The sequence below is a fragment of the Apteryx mantelli genome, chromosome 1, assembly GCF_036417845.1.
Source record: "Apteryx mantelli isolate bAptMan1 chromosome 1, bAptMan1.hap1, whole genome shotgun sequence".
In the NCBI taxonomy this organism is placed as follows: domain Eukaryota; kingdom Metazoa; phylum Chordata; class Aves; order Apterygiformes; family Apterygidae; genus Apteryx; species Apteryx mantelli.
Genome location: NC_089978.1, coordinates 75,568,554 through 75,585,240, shown reverse-complemented (window position 1 = coordinate 75,585,240; position 16,687 = coordinate 75,568,554). Strand labels below are relative to the sequence as shown.

Genomic DNA, 16,687 nt, shown 5'->3' with positions numbered 1-16,687 from the left:
TCCCTGTTTTATAAAATTCAAGTATTTAGCATCCTACGTCTTGTAATTTTTTACTCTATGTATAAAGTAGAATATCAGAAATGGTAAAATCTGGCCTGATAGTGCAAAAAGGTCGGGGAGGAGCAATTAGAAAGGTCCATATCTTGAAGTAATATGAAAACCAGAGTAGTTTACTTGCATGTGATAGGAGAACATCTCAGGTGAGTTGCAGTAAAAGTTCTTGAATGGGGTTATTTGACTTATTTTCCTAAATTTTAAGCTTTGGACTTGGTCCTACCTTTTTCTACATATGATAACTTGTACACAGTTGTGAAAACTGCAAAACACTTTAATTTCTCACTGAAAATGAACAGAAAAATGCATTCATCTGGATTTTTAACTCCAATCATTTTGTTGTTAATAGGCCAAAGGCCTTTCTATCCCAGTATACTCCCTGACAATAGCAGGTATCTAGGCAGGAGTATAAGATTAAAGGAAGGTTAGAGTGATACTTTCTCCTGTAACTTGTGGCTTAGGGACAACCTGAGAGAGACATAGTATCCTTCTATTTAATAGTCCTCAAGTAATTTTTCTTCCATAAATTTGTATAATTGCATTTAACATCCACAGCCACTTGGGACAGTGAATTCTTTAGCTGCATTATGAATTTCTTATGAAATACTTTTTGTTTATTTTTGTACCTACTAGATTTAGCTGATATCCTCTAATTTTTGAATCGGAAAATGTTCATATAAAGCGCTGTTTAAAAACAAAGGAACCAAATGACGTTTTTTCTGTCTTAAGGTGGAGAAACAGAGAAGACTTGAAAGAATAAAGCAAAAACAGTCTCAACTACAAGAACTCATTCTACAGGTACAGTCAAGGTACTCTTGTCTATAGGGCAAGGTAATTTATACCTGTATTCCTGCTGTTGTTTATCCCAGTGAGGGATGCAAAACTTCTATTCAAGATGAATTTCAAGATAAGACATATGCAGTTTTAATTTAGCACTGTTATTTACCTGGTACCATGTTGTTGACCATATTATTATGGAAGGCAGCAACCTTCCAGTGAGTTATGATGATTTCTTTTGCAGTTTCAAGCATGTTTAAACAGGGTTTATGCTGACAGGGACTGCAGTTGCTACGTTACTCCCTGAATTTCACCATTCACTTCTCATATGTGTATGTTTTCTGTGTTAACTGAAGTTTTATCTGAAGTTGGATGACTGTGGTGGTGGTCATCTCTCATAATGTTCTGTGTTTTGCCTTTCTTGAATGTTGTTGCCCCTGCTGTGTAGGTGGCTTAACTGGTTGTGAAGTAGTTCCAAATTGCCACAGACTTCACCTGGAGTACTATAGGAAGCATTAGTCTTTTCTCTAAGTCACTGTGCTGTAATTTGGGTGGTTCACCAGAATACCTCTGTTAGTAGTTGCATTTCTCATTGAGTAGGAATGAAAATCCCGGACAGGGTGGGGGCAGGGGCGCAAGGCAGTGCAGGAAGAAAGGACAGACAGCTGTAGGACAGCAGTCTCTACAGCTGTGTTATTTCATATATGTCTTATATCAACCTCTATGCTGGCTTTGGATTTTGTTTTTAATTCCTGTTTATTTCATTTGATTCCATAACCAAAAAAGTCTTTTCTTAAAAGTTTGATGGCTTACTGTACAATTTTAGTAAACTTCAGTTTTAATATTAAACTTGAGTTTGTAGTTCATACATTTGCTAACCTTTAAAGGATTAACATTGCATTCTGAAAAATGGTGTTGGTAAGAAATATGAGAGTAAAGTCACTAATCTTAGTTGAGTAATTCAGGAATCTAACATCAGACACTTAGATCCTAAATGTTAACTATCTTATGGCATATCATTTCAAAAAAAAATACAGTATTAATCTTTCAACTGATGTTGTGGAGTGCAGTAGCCAGCAAGAAATAGTAGACAGAATGGAAGTAGGATGTTATATCAGGCCTGCTTTTTCCAAGCATTGTTATCTCTTCCCTCAGTCAAGAATCCACAGCTATCCTGATGTAATTATTAGAACATGCATTTTTTTCTCAATTAAATATTCCTGTGCTGTGTTTTTCAATACTATTGTTTGTCACCGTTCTTGCATCTTAAAAATGCAGGAATATGCTGAATGTTTTCTGTTCTTTGCATTTCCCTGCTGCAGCCATTGCTGAAATTCTTTATCTGAGTGATTTTTGGTTGACAGAATCTTAAAGATTTGGAAGGAATTTTTAATTGATTTCATTACCAAAAATGTTAATGCAGTTAGATTTTTTTTTTTTTTTTAAAGAACTGGTCTTTTTACTGAGGAAATCTTAGTCTGTAGTCAGGTTTTTTGGATGTCCCTATTGTTGTTTTTTTGTGTCTTTGTCATTAGAATGTTTTCATAATCAAGATCGACTTTGATTTCCAAAGAAAGTAAACTAGTTAATTCAAATGTTATGTTCTACTAATTCAGAAATTCAGAACAGGTCTTACACTCTGAAGTTCTATCAGCATTTAGATGAATGTGGAACCTCTTAAATAACTGGTATTCTAGTTCTACTGCAGTTTCTTCAGAGAGACTTTATATGTGCGCTTTTTAATAAGAGGAAAAACAAACCAGGAATTTTTGCTAAATTCATACTTTCATATCACTATTACTTTTTGTAGCAAATTGCCTTTAAGAACCTTGTTCAGCGAAATCGTCAAGCAGAACAACAGGCAAATCGACCGCCGCCTTCCAATTCTGTCATCCATTTGCCATTTATCATTGTAAACACCAGCAAGAAGACAGTGATTGACTGCAGTATTTCAAATGACAAGTGGGTTAACAAAGTTTTCTGTCTGCCTTTTGATACAGCTACGAGTTTTATGCCCATACATGAACTCTTTAGTACATATACTTTGTTTTGTTGAAAATAAAATACAAATAAATTTACTTGTGCCTACTGTTGATTGAAAACATGCATTTTAGATGGTTTAAACTTACTTACATTGAATAGAAAGAGTTTTGTGAAGCTTTTTAATAAACAGAAATGTGTATTTAAGCTTTTTGCAATTTGTGTAATTAAATGTGTGGAAAGATAAAGGAATTCAAGCTAACTGAGACATTTTTCTCTCTAGGTTTGAATATCTATTTAATTTTGACAATACTTTTGAAATTCATGATGATATTGAAGTACTAAAACGAATGGGAATGGCTTGTGGGCTAGAATCTGGAAGCTGTTCGGCAGAGGACCTAAAAATTGCAAGGAGTTTGGTTCCCAAAGCTCTGGAACCGTATGTGACAGGTTAGTTACTCTTTAGTATGGGACTTGAGGAAGAAAACATGAACATATTTAAAATCGGTTAATATCCACTAGTTTGAGGTGTAGATTTATGACAAGTTCTCAAGTGTGTATGCTTTTTAGAGTACCTGAGAGAACAAATAACAGAGAGGTTCATAGGAAATGGGCTTTTGCTGTTCACAAAACCACTTGTTTTGCGTTGTACCACATCAGTAGATCTTTTCAGTGTGTAATTTTTTAAGGACAGTATTTACAGTTGATGCACCTGCAAAGGGAAAACATAGCAGGTGCAAATGTGGTCATAGCTTCATTTATTGTTTATTGTTTTCAATATATAAGAAGACTGAAGATTTCTGACTTGCTCACTTTCAAAACACATTAAAAACATCTTGAATTTTGCTGTTACACTAGCTTGTTTTTTAATCGCACTATTTTGGATATAGGACTTTAGTATGTTGTTTTGGTTGAAATGCCCTTTTTCTGTACTCTAAAGAGATGAAGTATTTTTACTGTGAATTAGGTGAGCTTGTTGAAGTACTGTTAAAGTACGTTGTTTGTTTTACAGAAATGGCTCAGGGATCAATCAGCAGTGTATATGTCACATCTTCATCAGGTTCCGCATCAAATGGCACAAGATTTTCAGCCAGGTGAGATGAAATTATGAATTAGCTTTAAAATCTGTGAGCACCAGAGAAACTTAACTAGTGATAAAATACTCCATGAAACCAGTTCTGTTTTGATTAAATGTGTGGATATGTGTTTAAGGTTATTCTCAGAGACACTGCTTTTATTTAATTAGTGGTGCTTCTTACCAACACTCGTACCTCTTGAGAAGTAACTGGACCTATCTTGTCAAGTAATGAAGCTGCCTTCTGCTTTGTATGTTATGATGATAAGTTTGAGTTGGACAAAATATGTCATGAGAGAAATCTTTTCAAAATATTGGGAAAGAAATTGATTAGAGGGTATTAATCTTTGAATGTACTATTTAATTTTGAGTTTGTGACAAGAAAACAAATTCCCTGAAAATATAATCTGGGCAGGATTCTCACTTGGTCATTAGTGCTTAGCTTAAAACAAAGTTTTGGGTTGGGTTTTTAAACAGTATCAGAAGCTGGTAGAACCATAAACTATAGCTTTTATTTAACTTTCTAAGTTAAATCTCTCTTACGCCATCTCTGAGCTTAACTAATTTCTCTTGCTGTATAAGGCACTCTTTCCTTGTATGGTCACTACTCACTTGCTTTTTGCTGTTGCATTAATCAGAAAGATGCCCTTGTATGAGCTCTGCTTAAGGTGTAAAATGAATCAAATATCATTGAAATTCTTCATTTTTCCAAGTCTGAATCAAGACTGATGCTTTCTAAAAGACGTGGTTCACTTGTGATGGAAGTGTCCAGTGCAACATAAGTCGTCTTTGCTTGATGACTTCTGACCTTAGATAGCTGTATATCCTTAACACTAAATATGCTTTGGATGAAATATGGAAAACAGACTTCTAAGACACTTGTAAAAGGATTTCATCGTTATATTAAATGTAAAGGAAGACGCATAAAAAGAACTTTTTTGAAATTACTTCAGCTATTTTAGCTTTTGAAAGAAACAACTTAAAGATATGTTAAAGACAGGAATTTATAAAATAGCAGAGACGGATTTGTTAAAGGTAGGGAGTCAATACATGGTTATATTTAAGAGCACAGTAAACTAGGAAAAATCAATGCCAACTGGACTTTCTTTTTTTCAGTGACTTTTCCAATGGTGGAGATGGGATGTTGGCAACGAGTTCCAATGGATCTCAGTACAGTGGCTCTAGAGTTGAAACACCAGTTTCTTATGTTGGGGATGATGATGATGATGACGATGATTTTAATGAAAATGATGATGACGACTGATGCCCTGATGCCCTTTGCTTGTAGACTATTTTTTGTTAAAACTCAGCAAGCTTCAGGAATAAATTGTTCTAGGGATAAAACTCTCAAATTACTTTGCCCCATCCCTCAAGGAAAATATTGGTAAGCAGTTCTGAATTTAGAAATTGCACCTCTGATAAGCAAACAAGGATTGTTTTATGTAGGATATTTTTAAATGTGGTGTGGATGTGTGTTTTTGATACCAGTGTGTTAATGCAGAGCCTTTATTTACTCTTGTTTTAGGGTTTTTTGGTTTTTGTTTTTGGTTTTGTTTTTTTTTTACTTGAAGGAAAATGCATTTTGCCCCAAATGTTCTTGCTAAGTTTGCTAAAGAAAATGTAGACACATCATTGAGAAATAAAATGCTGTCCTTCTGTGGAAAATGAATACACTGAATGGCAATTTATTTGGAGTGTATTTTGATTATACCATTTTTTGAGGGATAGTGAGCTAATGTAGTAGTGTTTTTTGTTAATCATGCAGTGTCCAAAGAACCAAACAAGAAAGATAGGTCCTACTTTTTTACATGTTAAATTCCAGAAATGTTGTTGTGAACTTATTTTCCCTTAAATTATAACTAACATTGTGATTCCATCAAGTTTATATACTTTTCACTGTATTTTGGGACATATGAATTACCAAGTTTTTGGCAAATGTTTACTGCCAGCTGGTGCAGCTATGTAAGATGTCTTGAAGGTTTGGAATGATTTATTGCTTATGGTAAAATTTGCCTGATTTCTTACAGGCAGACTTTGGAAACTTTTTATTATATAGTTGTTTACATACTTATAAGTCTATCATATAAAGACATGTACTGAAACAAATGTTTGTATTTGTTTCATAAGCATCTTCCTGTAATCTATTATAAAGTTGAAATTAAATATAGAGAATGTTTTAAGTTTTTTAACTCAAAATTTGTCAATCATTTTTAATAGTTCATTTTTATAAAAGGAATTTCAGGGCAGGTGGTAGTCTTTTTAAATTTATTCACAAACAATTAACTGCACAAATACTGTCAGCTGCCTATTCTAAGACAGTAGTCTTTTTACTGAAACACAAATAAACTTTTCTGTAATATTTTATGGAATATAAAGAGACTATAATTGTTTGACTTGTTTAACCTTGGCACTGTTAGTTTTTATTAATAAAACGCGCATGGGCATTTTTAACAAGCTCTGTGGTTTTTCTAATTTTAGGATTATTTTAGAAGATTTCCCTTCCTCTTCTCTGAAGGACTGGAATTAAATGTCTCAGTATATTATGTCTGCACTGTAGAGGTCCCAGCTTCTGTGCTGTGATTTAATAATCTGTCCTTCTAGCTCTTGGTATCTGATGATGAAAAGACAGTATCATTCACTGCATACCTGCTTCTCCCATGCCTTCTTATTTCAATCCTATTGCTCCTCAAAGTGCCAGGCCAATCTTACTGCTCCAGTCCAGCTGCCCTGTTTACCATGCTTACTGTCCTGAATTTTCATCCCATATTCCTCAGTCCTGACTTTCTGTCACAGATTTGTAGGTCTTCAAAACAGGCCTTCACCTTCTTTCTGTATACTCCCACCTGAAGCCTTTTTGTCAGATAATGCCCTCTGCTCTCACCTGAAAGCACAGGTTACTGAACTGGCTCAGCCATTCTGCAGGCCACTGCCAGAATCGGGAGTTGTTGCTTCCATGAAGGAAGTCAACTGCAAAGACAGGTTACCGTGTATGAATTGCTCTGTGGTAATGGCTCCTGGATGCACTTAAACTCTCTGGTAAACATGGTGTGTTACGTTTTTATGAGGGATTGTGCATTGCCACATCTGTGGGCGACGGGATGTGAGTGCTTACTACAGAGCATTTGATATGCAGTGAAAGTTTTCTAGTTGTATCAATGCATTGTTATGCAAGTGAACTAAGCATATTACTTAATTTTCTGGGTCTGGGAAGCCCATTTTTAGGGGGATGCTTTGCTTCTCACTAAAGATGCATATCATTCTTTACAACACTGATGCTAGAAGCAATGTTCTTCTAGCAGCTGAGTCAGCTGCTTCAAATCCTCTTTGCTGTTGAGCAGCAGTTGTATCTGCAGAATCCAACAATAGTTATCAAGGACCTTTGGACAGTCCAAAGAGGTTATTCCAGCTTTCCCTTAGGTTCTAAATTGCCAGTGTATGATTTAAGATTGACCTAAGAAGAGAGTGAGGGAGGACAGTAGAGAGATGCTGGGGGAAAAGGAAGGCTGAATGTGTCTGTCAGTTTCCTTTTTTTTCTTGTCAGTGGAAAAGACCTCAGATGGGACAAAGTCAAAGTGGGAGTGAAAATGTGGCAAAACACACATTTCAGAAGATGTTACTTGCCTTACTTTTGATTGCTTATGAATCTCTGAAATGGAAGGAGAGAGTTTGAAACAAAAAGCAACAATAAGGAACAAGACAAAGTCTATTGACTTTTTTTAGTTACTTGCTAGGTTTCATGTAATGATTTCTTCAGGCCATTACCTGATCATAGTGTTTAGGGGAAGGAGCAGAGAAAAGAGAAAGGAGACCAGCAGGGAAGGGAGGAAGTGAAAATGAGGAAGGCTGACTTTAAGAAGTAGGAGAAGGAAGGAATCCAAAAAGAACGAACACAGTCAAACTTACGAATTTGCTTGTCTTAACTAAAGAAAAGTAACTCTGACTTTGAAACTTTTAAAAATCTTTCTTCAACAAAGAACAGCTATTGCAGAGAAGGAAAGACAAACAAGACTGATAGGGTACCAAGCCGCCGAGATGACCATTTAGTAAATGTTCATGGAAGCTGATAATTGTCACAAGATAAATCTCTCCATTTTTTTTATAGGTGAATATGTGGGTTGTGAAATCTTCACCTTAATGGGAAACCTGAAAATTGGATGCTGCTTTAAGATGAAAATGGAAAAAAATGAGGAGGGGGTGGGTGGGAAGCACTGATAAATTCATGCTTGGAATGATCAGTAGTGTAAGAAAGCAGAGAGACTTATTTTTCCCAGATGGTCCACTGTTTTCTGGAGGGATTTCCTCTCTCTTCTCTGCTCATGGGAAGAGTAATAGGCTATTTGTTTTGGCTACTGCATAGAGTTAACAACTCTGAGCCTTTTCCAGATCTGTCTGCTTCCAGAAAGATGCAAGTAGTATCATATGCACTTCTTTCTTAAAGCCTTGCATTACCTTATTTGTCATTCATTTATTATGAAAAGAAAGGCAAGCCGACAGGATAGGAGTAACAACTTTTAATATCATTATTTTCAAAGTTTGGTACTTAAGACTTTTCCAAGACTTTTTTTTTTTTTTTTTTTTTTTTGTCTCCTGAGTTTTCTTCTTGAGCTTCTCTGGGTTACGGATGGCCACCAAGATTTTTTTTTTGGGGGGGGGGGGGCACTAGAGCACTCACTGTATGAGGAGAGGCTGAGGGAGCAGGGCTTTGGGGGATGTAATAGCAGCCTCCTGGTACCTGTGAGAAGGCTTTCACGAAGACAGAGTCAGGCATCTCCACAGTGGTGCATGGCAGGAGGACGAGAGACAGCAAGCACAAGTTGAAATAAGCAGTTTTGACTGGATATAAGGAGAAACTTTCTCATCATGAGGAAGATCAAGCTGTGGAACAGGTTGTGCAGAGAGGTTATGCCATCTCCATCCTTCAAGTGTTAAAGACTGGATGAAGTCTTGAGCAACCTGGTCTGACCTCACAGCTGACCCTGCTTTGAGCAGGAGGCTGGCCTAGAGACCTCCTGAGGTGCCTCCTAGCCTGAATTATCTTATGATCCTATGAGGCAAAGGAGAAAAAAAAACTGTTAGAAAATATCATGCATCAGCATCATGAACGGTCTAACAAATGGATCATCTGGCCTGCCTACATACCCAGGACTCAGCAGAAACAGAATACAGTGGATTAAATAGAAGTTCAGTTTGATCAGAAGCTGTCATAAGTTACCAAATTCCTGTGCTGAAAAAGGTAGTTAGCTGAGTAGGCAGAAGTTGTCTTTTAGAATAGGTTTCTAGGGTGAGGGGAAGCAAATAGACCTGATGTTGAGAGAAGACTGAAGAAGGACAGTAACTGACATGTACAGTTGTTCTCTACATCCAACGTTTGTTTATGTTGGTGGTTATCGTCTGTATTATGATGGAACTCATGCCTGTCCTTTCACTCAGAATTGGAGATTGAAGAGTTGCTGTCCACACAAGAGAGAAAAGCATTCAAAGTACTCCAACACCGGCAAGTAAAACATTAACCAAAGAAAATCATCTTATCGTTACTGGTTCACATCTTTGCTATGATAAAGGCAGAACATCCTGATGTGGAAGAAAATAGGAGAGACTGTTGTTAATTGCAAATCACCAATGTAATAGCTTTATAAGTGCTTTTCTGTGTTCTGCTAACACTTCGTTTGCTTAACATTTTTGGTGTATTGAACAGGTTGAAATTCAAACCTAGGCTCAAAGATTTAACACCTCAATATACACATCTTGGTGCAACAGTAAATATTGCATTGATACCAGCCCTATCCTGTCACTCAGGTGGGTTAGAATGTTATCAAGAATGGAATGTTTTTCGTTATAGGATGTTAAAAAACAACAAGGTTGGAGACTTCTGAGGAAGGTTCACATTCTTTTATTATGCGAGCTTGAGGGAATTCCTTAGAAACGAGAGAATATTAAGCATGTCCTTAAAACTTATCACTTCTAAAACAGGCAACCCATGTAATTTATGGTAGGTAGAGTGGACCTCTACATTTCTGATGCTGATTTTTAACAAATCTTGAAATGATGAGTAAATTCTTGAAGACTGAAGTAATGCTAGAGTTCCAATTTCCAAAGTGATGTGAGGAAGTCCTGTCTATGTATAGTCTAGACAGCCTGAGATCAGCCCTGAACATAATATTTAAAGACCTGTTAAAGGAGTCAGTTAAGATTAAAAGCCTGGAAGATGGTTATAAAGTTAACATCAAAATACAAAATAGGTCTCATCAAATGAATGTGGTAGAAGATTACTTTTTAGCTGATAAAGGTACCTGTGGATATATTATGACATCTTTAAGCCTTTTTTGTTTTATTGCATTCTGATTTTAAAAACATTTTACAATATCAACACATATGGTAAAGGGTTAAGAACTATTTACTGCTGAATCAAAAATATTTTTTGTGGAGTTATCACTGACTGAACAGTTGCGTCAAGTAAAATCTTACTTCTGTTTAACTTTTTATTCAATAACCTAGAAGTAAATATTAAAAAAAAAAAGTAAGTGATACAGATTAGAAAAGAGTAAACAATGAGAAAGATTAATGTGGATTGCTGGGCGAATAGGATTTCCAGAAAATATGTGTTGTTATGGTTAAACTATACATCTCTTGAACAAAGGGTTCAAGCTATAACTATAGGAGGTAAAACTGTATGCTGAAAAAGTGGGATCCTGAAAATTATCTTGGTGTCATGGTGGAAAAGAACTGCTTACAAGTCTTCTGTGAAGTTTTTTAAGAAGCTAGCTAATCTGATTTTGGATATATAGGTAAGACTAATAATAAATTGGAAAGTGATTTTATGTCTGAATACATACAGCGAGACCAAAAGTGAGCAGCTATGTGCTTCTTAGCATCACCATTTAAAAGGATGTTGGAAGAATTGGAAAAGGGTTAGAAAAAAGCCCTTCCTCCACTTGTTTAAAATCTAAGGTCAAGATTTTTTAGTAAGAGATTTAAAGAGCTGTATCTTGGTTTATGAGAAAGAAATAGTTGAAATTATTTGAGTCATTAAGATCATGGCGATCAGGAGAGGTGCCTGAGGACTGGAAGAAACCAAATGTCACTCCAGTCTTCAAAAAGGGCAAGAAGAAGGACCCAGGCAACCACAGGCCAGTCAGCCTCACCTGTATCCCTGGAAAGGTGATGGAGCAGCTCATCCTGGACGCCATTTCCAAGCATATGAAGGACAAGAAGGTGGTCGGGAATGGTCAGCATGGATTCACAAAGGGGAAATCATGCTTAACCAACCTGATAGCCTTCTATGATGGGATGATTTGCTGGGGAGAGCAGTGGATGTTGTTTACCTCGACTTCAGGAAGGCTTTTGACACTGTCTCCCATGATGTCCTCATAGGCAAGCTGATGAAGTACGGGCTGGATGAGCAGACAGTGAGATGGATTGGGAACTGGCTGAATGGCAGAGCTCAGAGGGTTGTGATCAGCAGCGCAGAGTCTAGTTGGAGGCCTGTAGCTAGCGGTGTCGCCCAGGGGTCAATCCTGGGTCCAGTCTTGTTCAACTTCTTCATCAGTGACCTGGATGAAGGGACAGAGTGCACCCTCAGCAAGTTTGCAGATGATACAAAAGTGGGAAGAGTGGCTGAGGCACCAGAGGGCTGTGCTGCCATTCAGAGAGACCTGGACAGGCTGGAGAGCTGGGCAGAGGGGAACCTCCTGAAGTTCAACAAAGGGAAGTGCAGGTTCCTGCACCTGGGGAGGGGAGGAATAACCCCATGCACCAGTACAGGCTGGGGGCTGACCTGCTTGAAAGCAGCTCTGCAGAGAAGGACCTGGGAGTGCTGGTGGACAATAAGTTGACTGTGAGCCAGCAATGTGCCCTTGTGGCCAAGAAGGCCGATGGTATCCTGGGCTGCGTTAGGAAGAGCATTGCCAGCATGTTGAGGGAGGTGGTGCTCCCACACTACTCAGCCCAGGAGAGGCCACACCTGGAATACTGTGTCCAGTTCTGGGCTTCCCAGTACAAGAGGGACATGGAGCTACTGGAGCGAGTCCAGCAGAGGGCTGCTAAGATGATGAAGAGAGTGGAGCCTCTCTCCTATGAGGAAAGGCTGCAAGAGCTGGGTCTGTTCAGCGTGGAGAAGAGAAGGCTGAGGGGGATCTTATCAATGCATTTAAATATCTGAAGGGAGGGTGTCAAGAGGATGGGGCCAGACTCTTTTCAGTGGTGCCCAGCGACAGGATGAGAGGCAATGGGCACAAAGTGGAACACAGGAAGTTCTGTCTGAACATGAGGAAAAACTTTTTTACTGTGAGGGTGACAGAGCACTGGAACAGGTTGCCCAGAGAGGTTGTGAGTCTCCATCCTTGGAGATATCAAAAGCTGTATGGATAGCTTCCTGGGCAGCCTGCTTTAGGTGACCTTGTTTGAGCAGGGGTATTGGACTAGATGACCTTTAAAGGTCCCTTCCAACCTCAACAATTCTGTGATTATGTCAAAGAAATGAGAAAGGTGACAGAAGAATTAAGGACTGGAATCTGCAATCAGGCAAATTAAAATTAGGTATCTAGTTGATGGTAATAAACCCCTGGAACATATTTTTAATTGAAACAATAGAATTCTCACAGTGGTGACAATAAGACTACCCACATATAAGAAAGAATGATGAAGCACATTACTTCAGGTATCTCTCCAGAATTCAGTTCTTTCTCATTTTAGAGCTAGTGAGAGAGATGAAATGGAAGCCTAAAAAGAGAGTTCTGAGCCCTACTTGTACTTTTAACATAATGAGAAGTGCCTGCTTTACAAGCCCTTGTGCCTTCATCAGCACAAATAAGCAAAAATATGAGCAAATATGAGCAAAAATATGAGTCAAAGAAATGCATCAGTTGTTATCACTCTGGTATCAATAAAAGGAAATTGAAAATCAGGAGGGGAAAAGTGAACACAGTTTTTGTTCCCATTGAAGGAGAACTTTTCCAAGTAAATTGAGGGGAAAAACAATACCTGTTTTCATACAAATTTTTATATTAAACAAGGTATTCTTGTTTGAGCTCCAGCTTTTGTATCTGAAAGAAATGAAGCTTGTGCAGGGGGCACATATGCAAAGCATAAAGTATTCTTTCTGCAAGCATACAAGATACAGTTGTCATTCTCCATCCAATTATTGAAAGTAGCACATGGCTAGACAGCTTTATTTGCTGCTGAATCAATCTCTCCCTGACTTTTCTTGCAGATAAAGGATTTAAAACCAGTTATATCAAGTGATAGGATGGAGAAGGAATTCTCAAGTGCAATTACAATGATACCGTGTTCATCATGTGTGGCTGTTAAGGAAAGACTTAATTATTAGTATATAGTACTTTGGCCTCTACCTTTCAAAACTGATACCATTTTGAATTTGCTGTAGTCACATAAGCATAGGAAAAACTCCTCTGAGCATCAAAGAAGTTGTATTCAATATTTTTCTGCACTCTACTTTTAAAAATGATAAAGGAAAACTAATAAACATTAGGACTGTACACTTCAATTACTGGATTTACCAGTTGTGAGGATATTCATAAGGACAGATACAGGTGTCAATAGGAAAATAATCTCTCTCAAAGCAACTGCTATGTTTCTGTCCTCTGCACTGATCTTCACGGGAGATCAATGTAACACCTTCAAGAGATGAGTCTGGAAAGGAAAATTTATTGGATAAGAAAAATCATGGAATCAATTATGCTGGTTTCATGGCATGTTACAATCTTCCCTATGCCTTTTCTCTCCACTAATCTCTGTTGCATAGCTGCACAGTTCGTTTGTCCTTTTTCCTATTATTGGTAATGACCCAATCATCTCTTCTGATAATGCCCACCTGCCCCCTTCCTCTGCTCCAGAGATGGGAACTAACTGCCTTTTCTGTCAGATATCCTTGCCAATGGACATCTAGTTAAACTCAGGAATCTGTTCTTGATGTGCATTTAGTTCCAAAATACGCTGCTTCTGTTTCGTAATCAAAGAAAAACTTTTATAGTATTTCATTAGCTTTTCCCCATTTGCATTGATTGATCTAATCAAGTATCTCTAATGTTGCAACCGAATCTCTGTGTGCGTGTGTGTCTATCAGGGAATTAGAGATTGTTGCAATGGGAGTGTTTAAAAGTTTGATAGATCAGGCCAATTTTCAACTTTTAAACAAAACTTTACTAAATTCATTCATTAACAACACACTTTCTGCTAGTGGTTAGTTCTTACACATTATTAATCATTGTTGCTACATATATAAAACCGTCAGTCAATAACACTCGTATGCTAAATTAGCTGTGACTATACAGTACCGTGGAGCTGATGCTGTGCAGTTAGCATCAATTGCTGGGGTCCTTGCTAGCCTCCAAGGTCAGGGTGATCAGGCTTGAGAACTCTTCCTCAAGAGCAGTCGGAGCTGAAGCAGCCAGATATCCTTCTTCACCTTTCCCCAGTCATTAATAGTGTTTTATGCTTCTTGCACCCCTCCCAAAAGGGGGATCTCATCTGCTTCCGGTGTTGCTTAACTTGGTTTTGGTTTTGCCGGTCATCCGTCCTGCGTACTGAGCAGGATGCCCTGCCAGTTTGCATTCCCCGGTGCTTAGCTTCATCTTTGCTTTTTATCTTGCAGCTTCTGTCACTTGGGTGCCTCCGGAGTGCAACTACGCAAGCCTTTGTTTGCCCCTGTGACGCTTGCCTTGCTCACTACATGAAATGCTTGTACATTGTATTTGCCTGTGCCATCACAGTGTTACAAAATACTTAGTTGGTTACACTATTTAAGTATGCTTATATTTGGGTTCTGGCCAAGCTGGAATTACACCCTGATTAATACACTTACAGCTTTCACAGACCTCTCTACTTTGGTTTTATTAGCTACAAACCTTGCTCTGTATTATTATTATTTGCAATTCCAGTAAAGAAAGAGAATCATCTCAGATGGCTAAAAGTTTAAGAAAAAATCTAAATTCAGAATGAAAATCTTCAAGTTTTGTAGTTAAAGAACCAGATCCAGTATATCTGGATCATGCCATTTTCTAAACCTCAGAACACATCATCCTTTGGTGAACACTGGGACGCTTTGGTCTTTCCTTTCAAGGTATTTATTCCATCAAAGGCCTTTCTACAAAGTCGGTGTAGGCTGTAGTTCTGAAGCTGCGGCTGTTGAGATACCAGTCCTCAGGAAATTTGTTCAGCAGCTTGCCATTTTGTGCTGTAGTGACAATTACAATGTGAGCTTGTGATATTGCATCCCTGATTCAAACAAGCAAAGTGTAGGAGTTAAATCAGATACAGTCAAGCAGAGAATCTGCCTATTTTAGAAAGACCAAAGGAAGAGTTTTGTTTTCTTGCTGATATTTAAATGTTCCATTTATAGACAACCTTGGATTACTTTTGAGCATGAATTATTATTTTCATTATCAAAAAACTTTTATTTCATTAGCTTTCCATATTACTTTGGAAAGATGCACAAGAGGAGATTTATGTTCCAACAAGGATATGGGGTTGATTTTCATTTAGTCTCTTTTAAGAGAGGCAAAATCCTACTGTAAAAATTGAAACATGAAAGGCTGGGTGGGAGGAGAATATAAATGAGGACACATTTTCTTATTGTTTCTGAAATGTAGAATGCTCAGATCTTCTGCAAAAGGCTCAAATATTGTTTGTGGCTTTGAAGCAGGGAAATATTCCCCTCCAGCTGGATTCTTTCTATAAGCTGACTATCTGAATGTTACTATCGTGACCAAGGTTTATCTCTTCCATCTTCCCACTTTCTAGAATGTCAAGTCAAGGAAGGTTGAAAATGATTTCTTGTCCTTTTTCTGTGTAACATTTATTCTCTGGCTGAAGCATCCTGGTCATCATCTAAAATAAACATGCTGTGCAGTGCTACTGCAGCAGTCCTAGTGGTAGAATTAGACTTGTCAAATTTTAGGTGCGCGTAACAACTTACTGTTACTTTAACATCTTCATTTTCCAGATATTTTCAGGTAAGCAAAACTCATAATTGCAAATCTTACTGCCAATACTCAAAGCAAATACTCTAGTAATTAAATTGACACAATTTTTCTGGCTATAACTAGATGTTACATTCTTACTGATCATTTTTTATTAAATTGTACACATACAGAAATTGTAAGTGATACAATAAAAGCTTTAAGCTAGAGGCCAGACTTCAAGTCACTTCTTTTGCACTCACTGATTAGTCACACTAAAAAAATCTGACTTGGCTGAAGAGTAAAAAAATAATGCATCGGGATACGGATAATTTTAATACACTTTTATAATTTATACATTCTATACAAGACATTGAGCTCTAATGTATAATGAAATTCTACTGCAGTAGTCAATACTGCTGGTATTTCAAAGTATTGAATTGATTTCTTTTTCTACCTATCTAATTATTTCTACAATGCCCCAAATGTAGTATTATACATCAGTAATTTATTATGCTTTGAAATGTTAGTTTTGATACTATAAAGTTTTGATACTATACTTGTTTTCTTTGAAGTCATAGCTGCTCAGCTGAGAGGAAACTTGTTTTATGCAAGTATTTGCATGAAGGCATCAACATATGGTAGCCATGGACTGGTAAGCTATGTACATCAAGTTAATTGCTATCTCCTTCACACACTGGAAGTGGTATCTTGATTTTTAGCTATATGGATGATCTTTCAGTAGAAAATGTCTTCTTTCACTGTAATTTGAGTAAATTTATATGGAAATCATAGCGAGAAAATAAATATGAATGAAAGTGATAATGGGTAAGTCACTCCTCATATCGCACAAGTTTTTCAGAAATGTCTCTGTTAATATTGCTGC

At 37.4% G+C, this 16,687-nt stretch overlaps 1 protein-coding gene across 5 annotated transcripts in view; it reads left to right on the top strand.

Annotated features, from left to right (window-relative positions):
* TFDP1 (transcription factor Dp-1) overlaps positions 1 to 6,340 on the top strand; it is a 47,125-nt gene extending 40,785 nt beyond the window's left edge. For all 5 annotated transcript variants that reach the window (XM_067295539.1, XM_067295549.1, XM_067295535.1 and 2 more), the window contains exons 8-12: positions 784 to 852; positions 2,642 to 2,793; positions 3,095 to 3,261; positions 3,824 to 3,905; positions 5,003 to 6,340. In XM_067295539.1, the coding sequence (XP_067151640.1) occupies positions 784 to 852; positions 2,642 to 2,793; positions 3,095 to 3,261; positions 3,824 to 3,905; positions 5,003 to 5,150 (618 nt within the window). In that variant the 3' untranslated portion in view covers positions 5,151 to 6,340. The remainder of the gene's footprint in view (positions 1 to 783; positions 853 to 2,641; positions 2,794 to 3,094; positions 3,262 to 3,823; positions 3,906 to 5,002) is intronic.
* Positions 6,341 to 16,687: the final 10,347 nt, after the last annotated feature.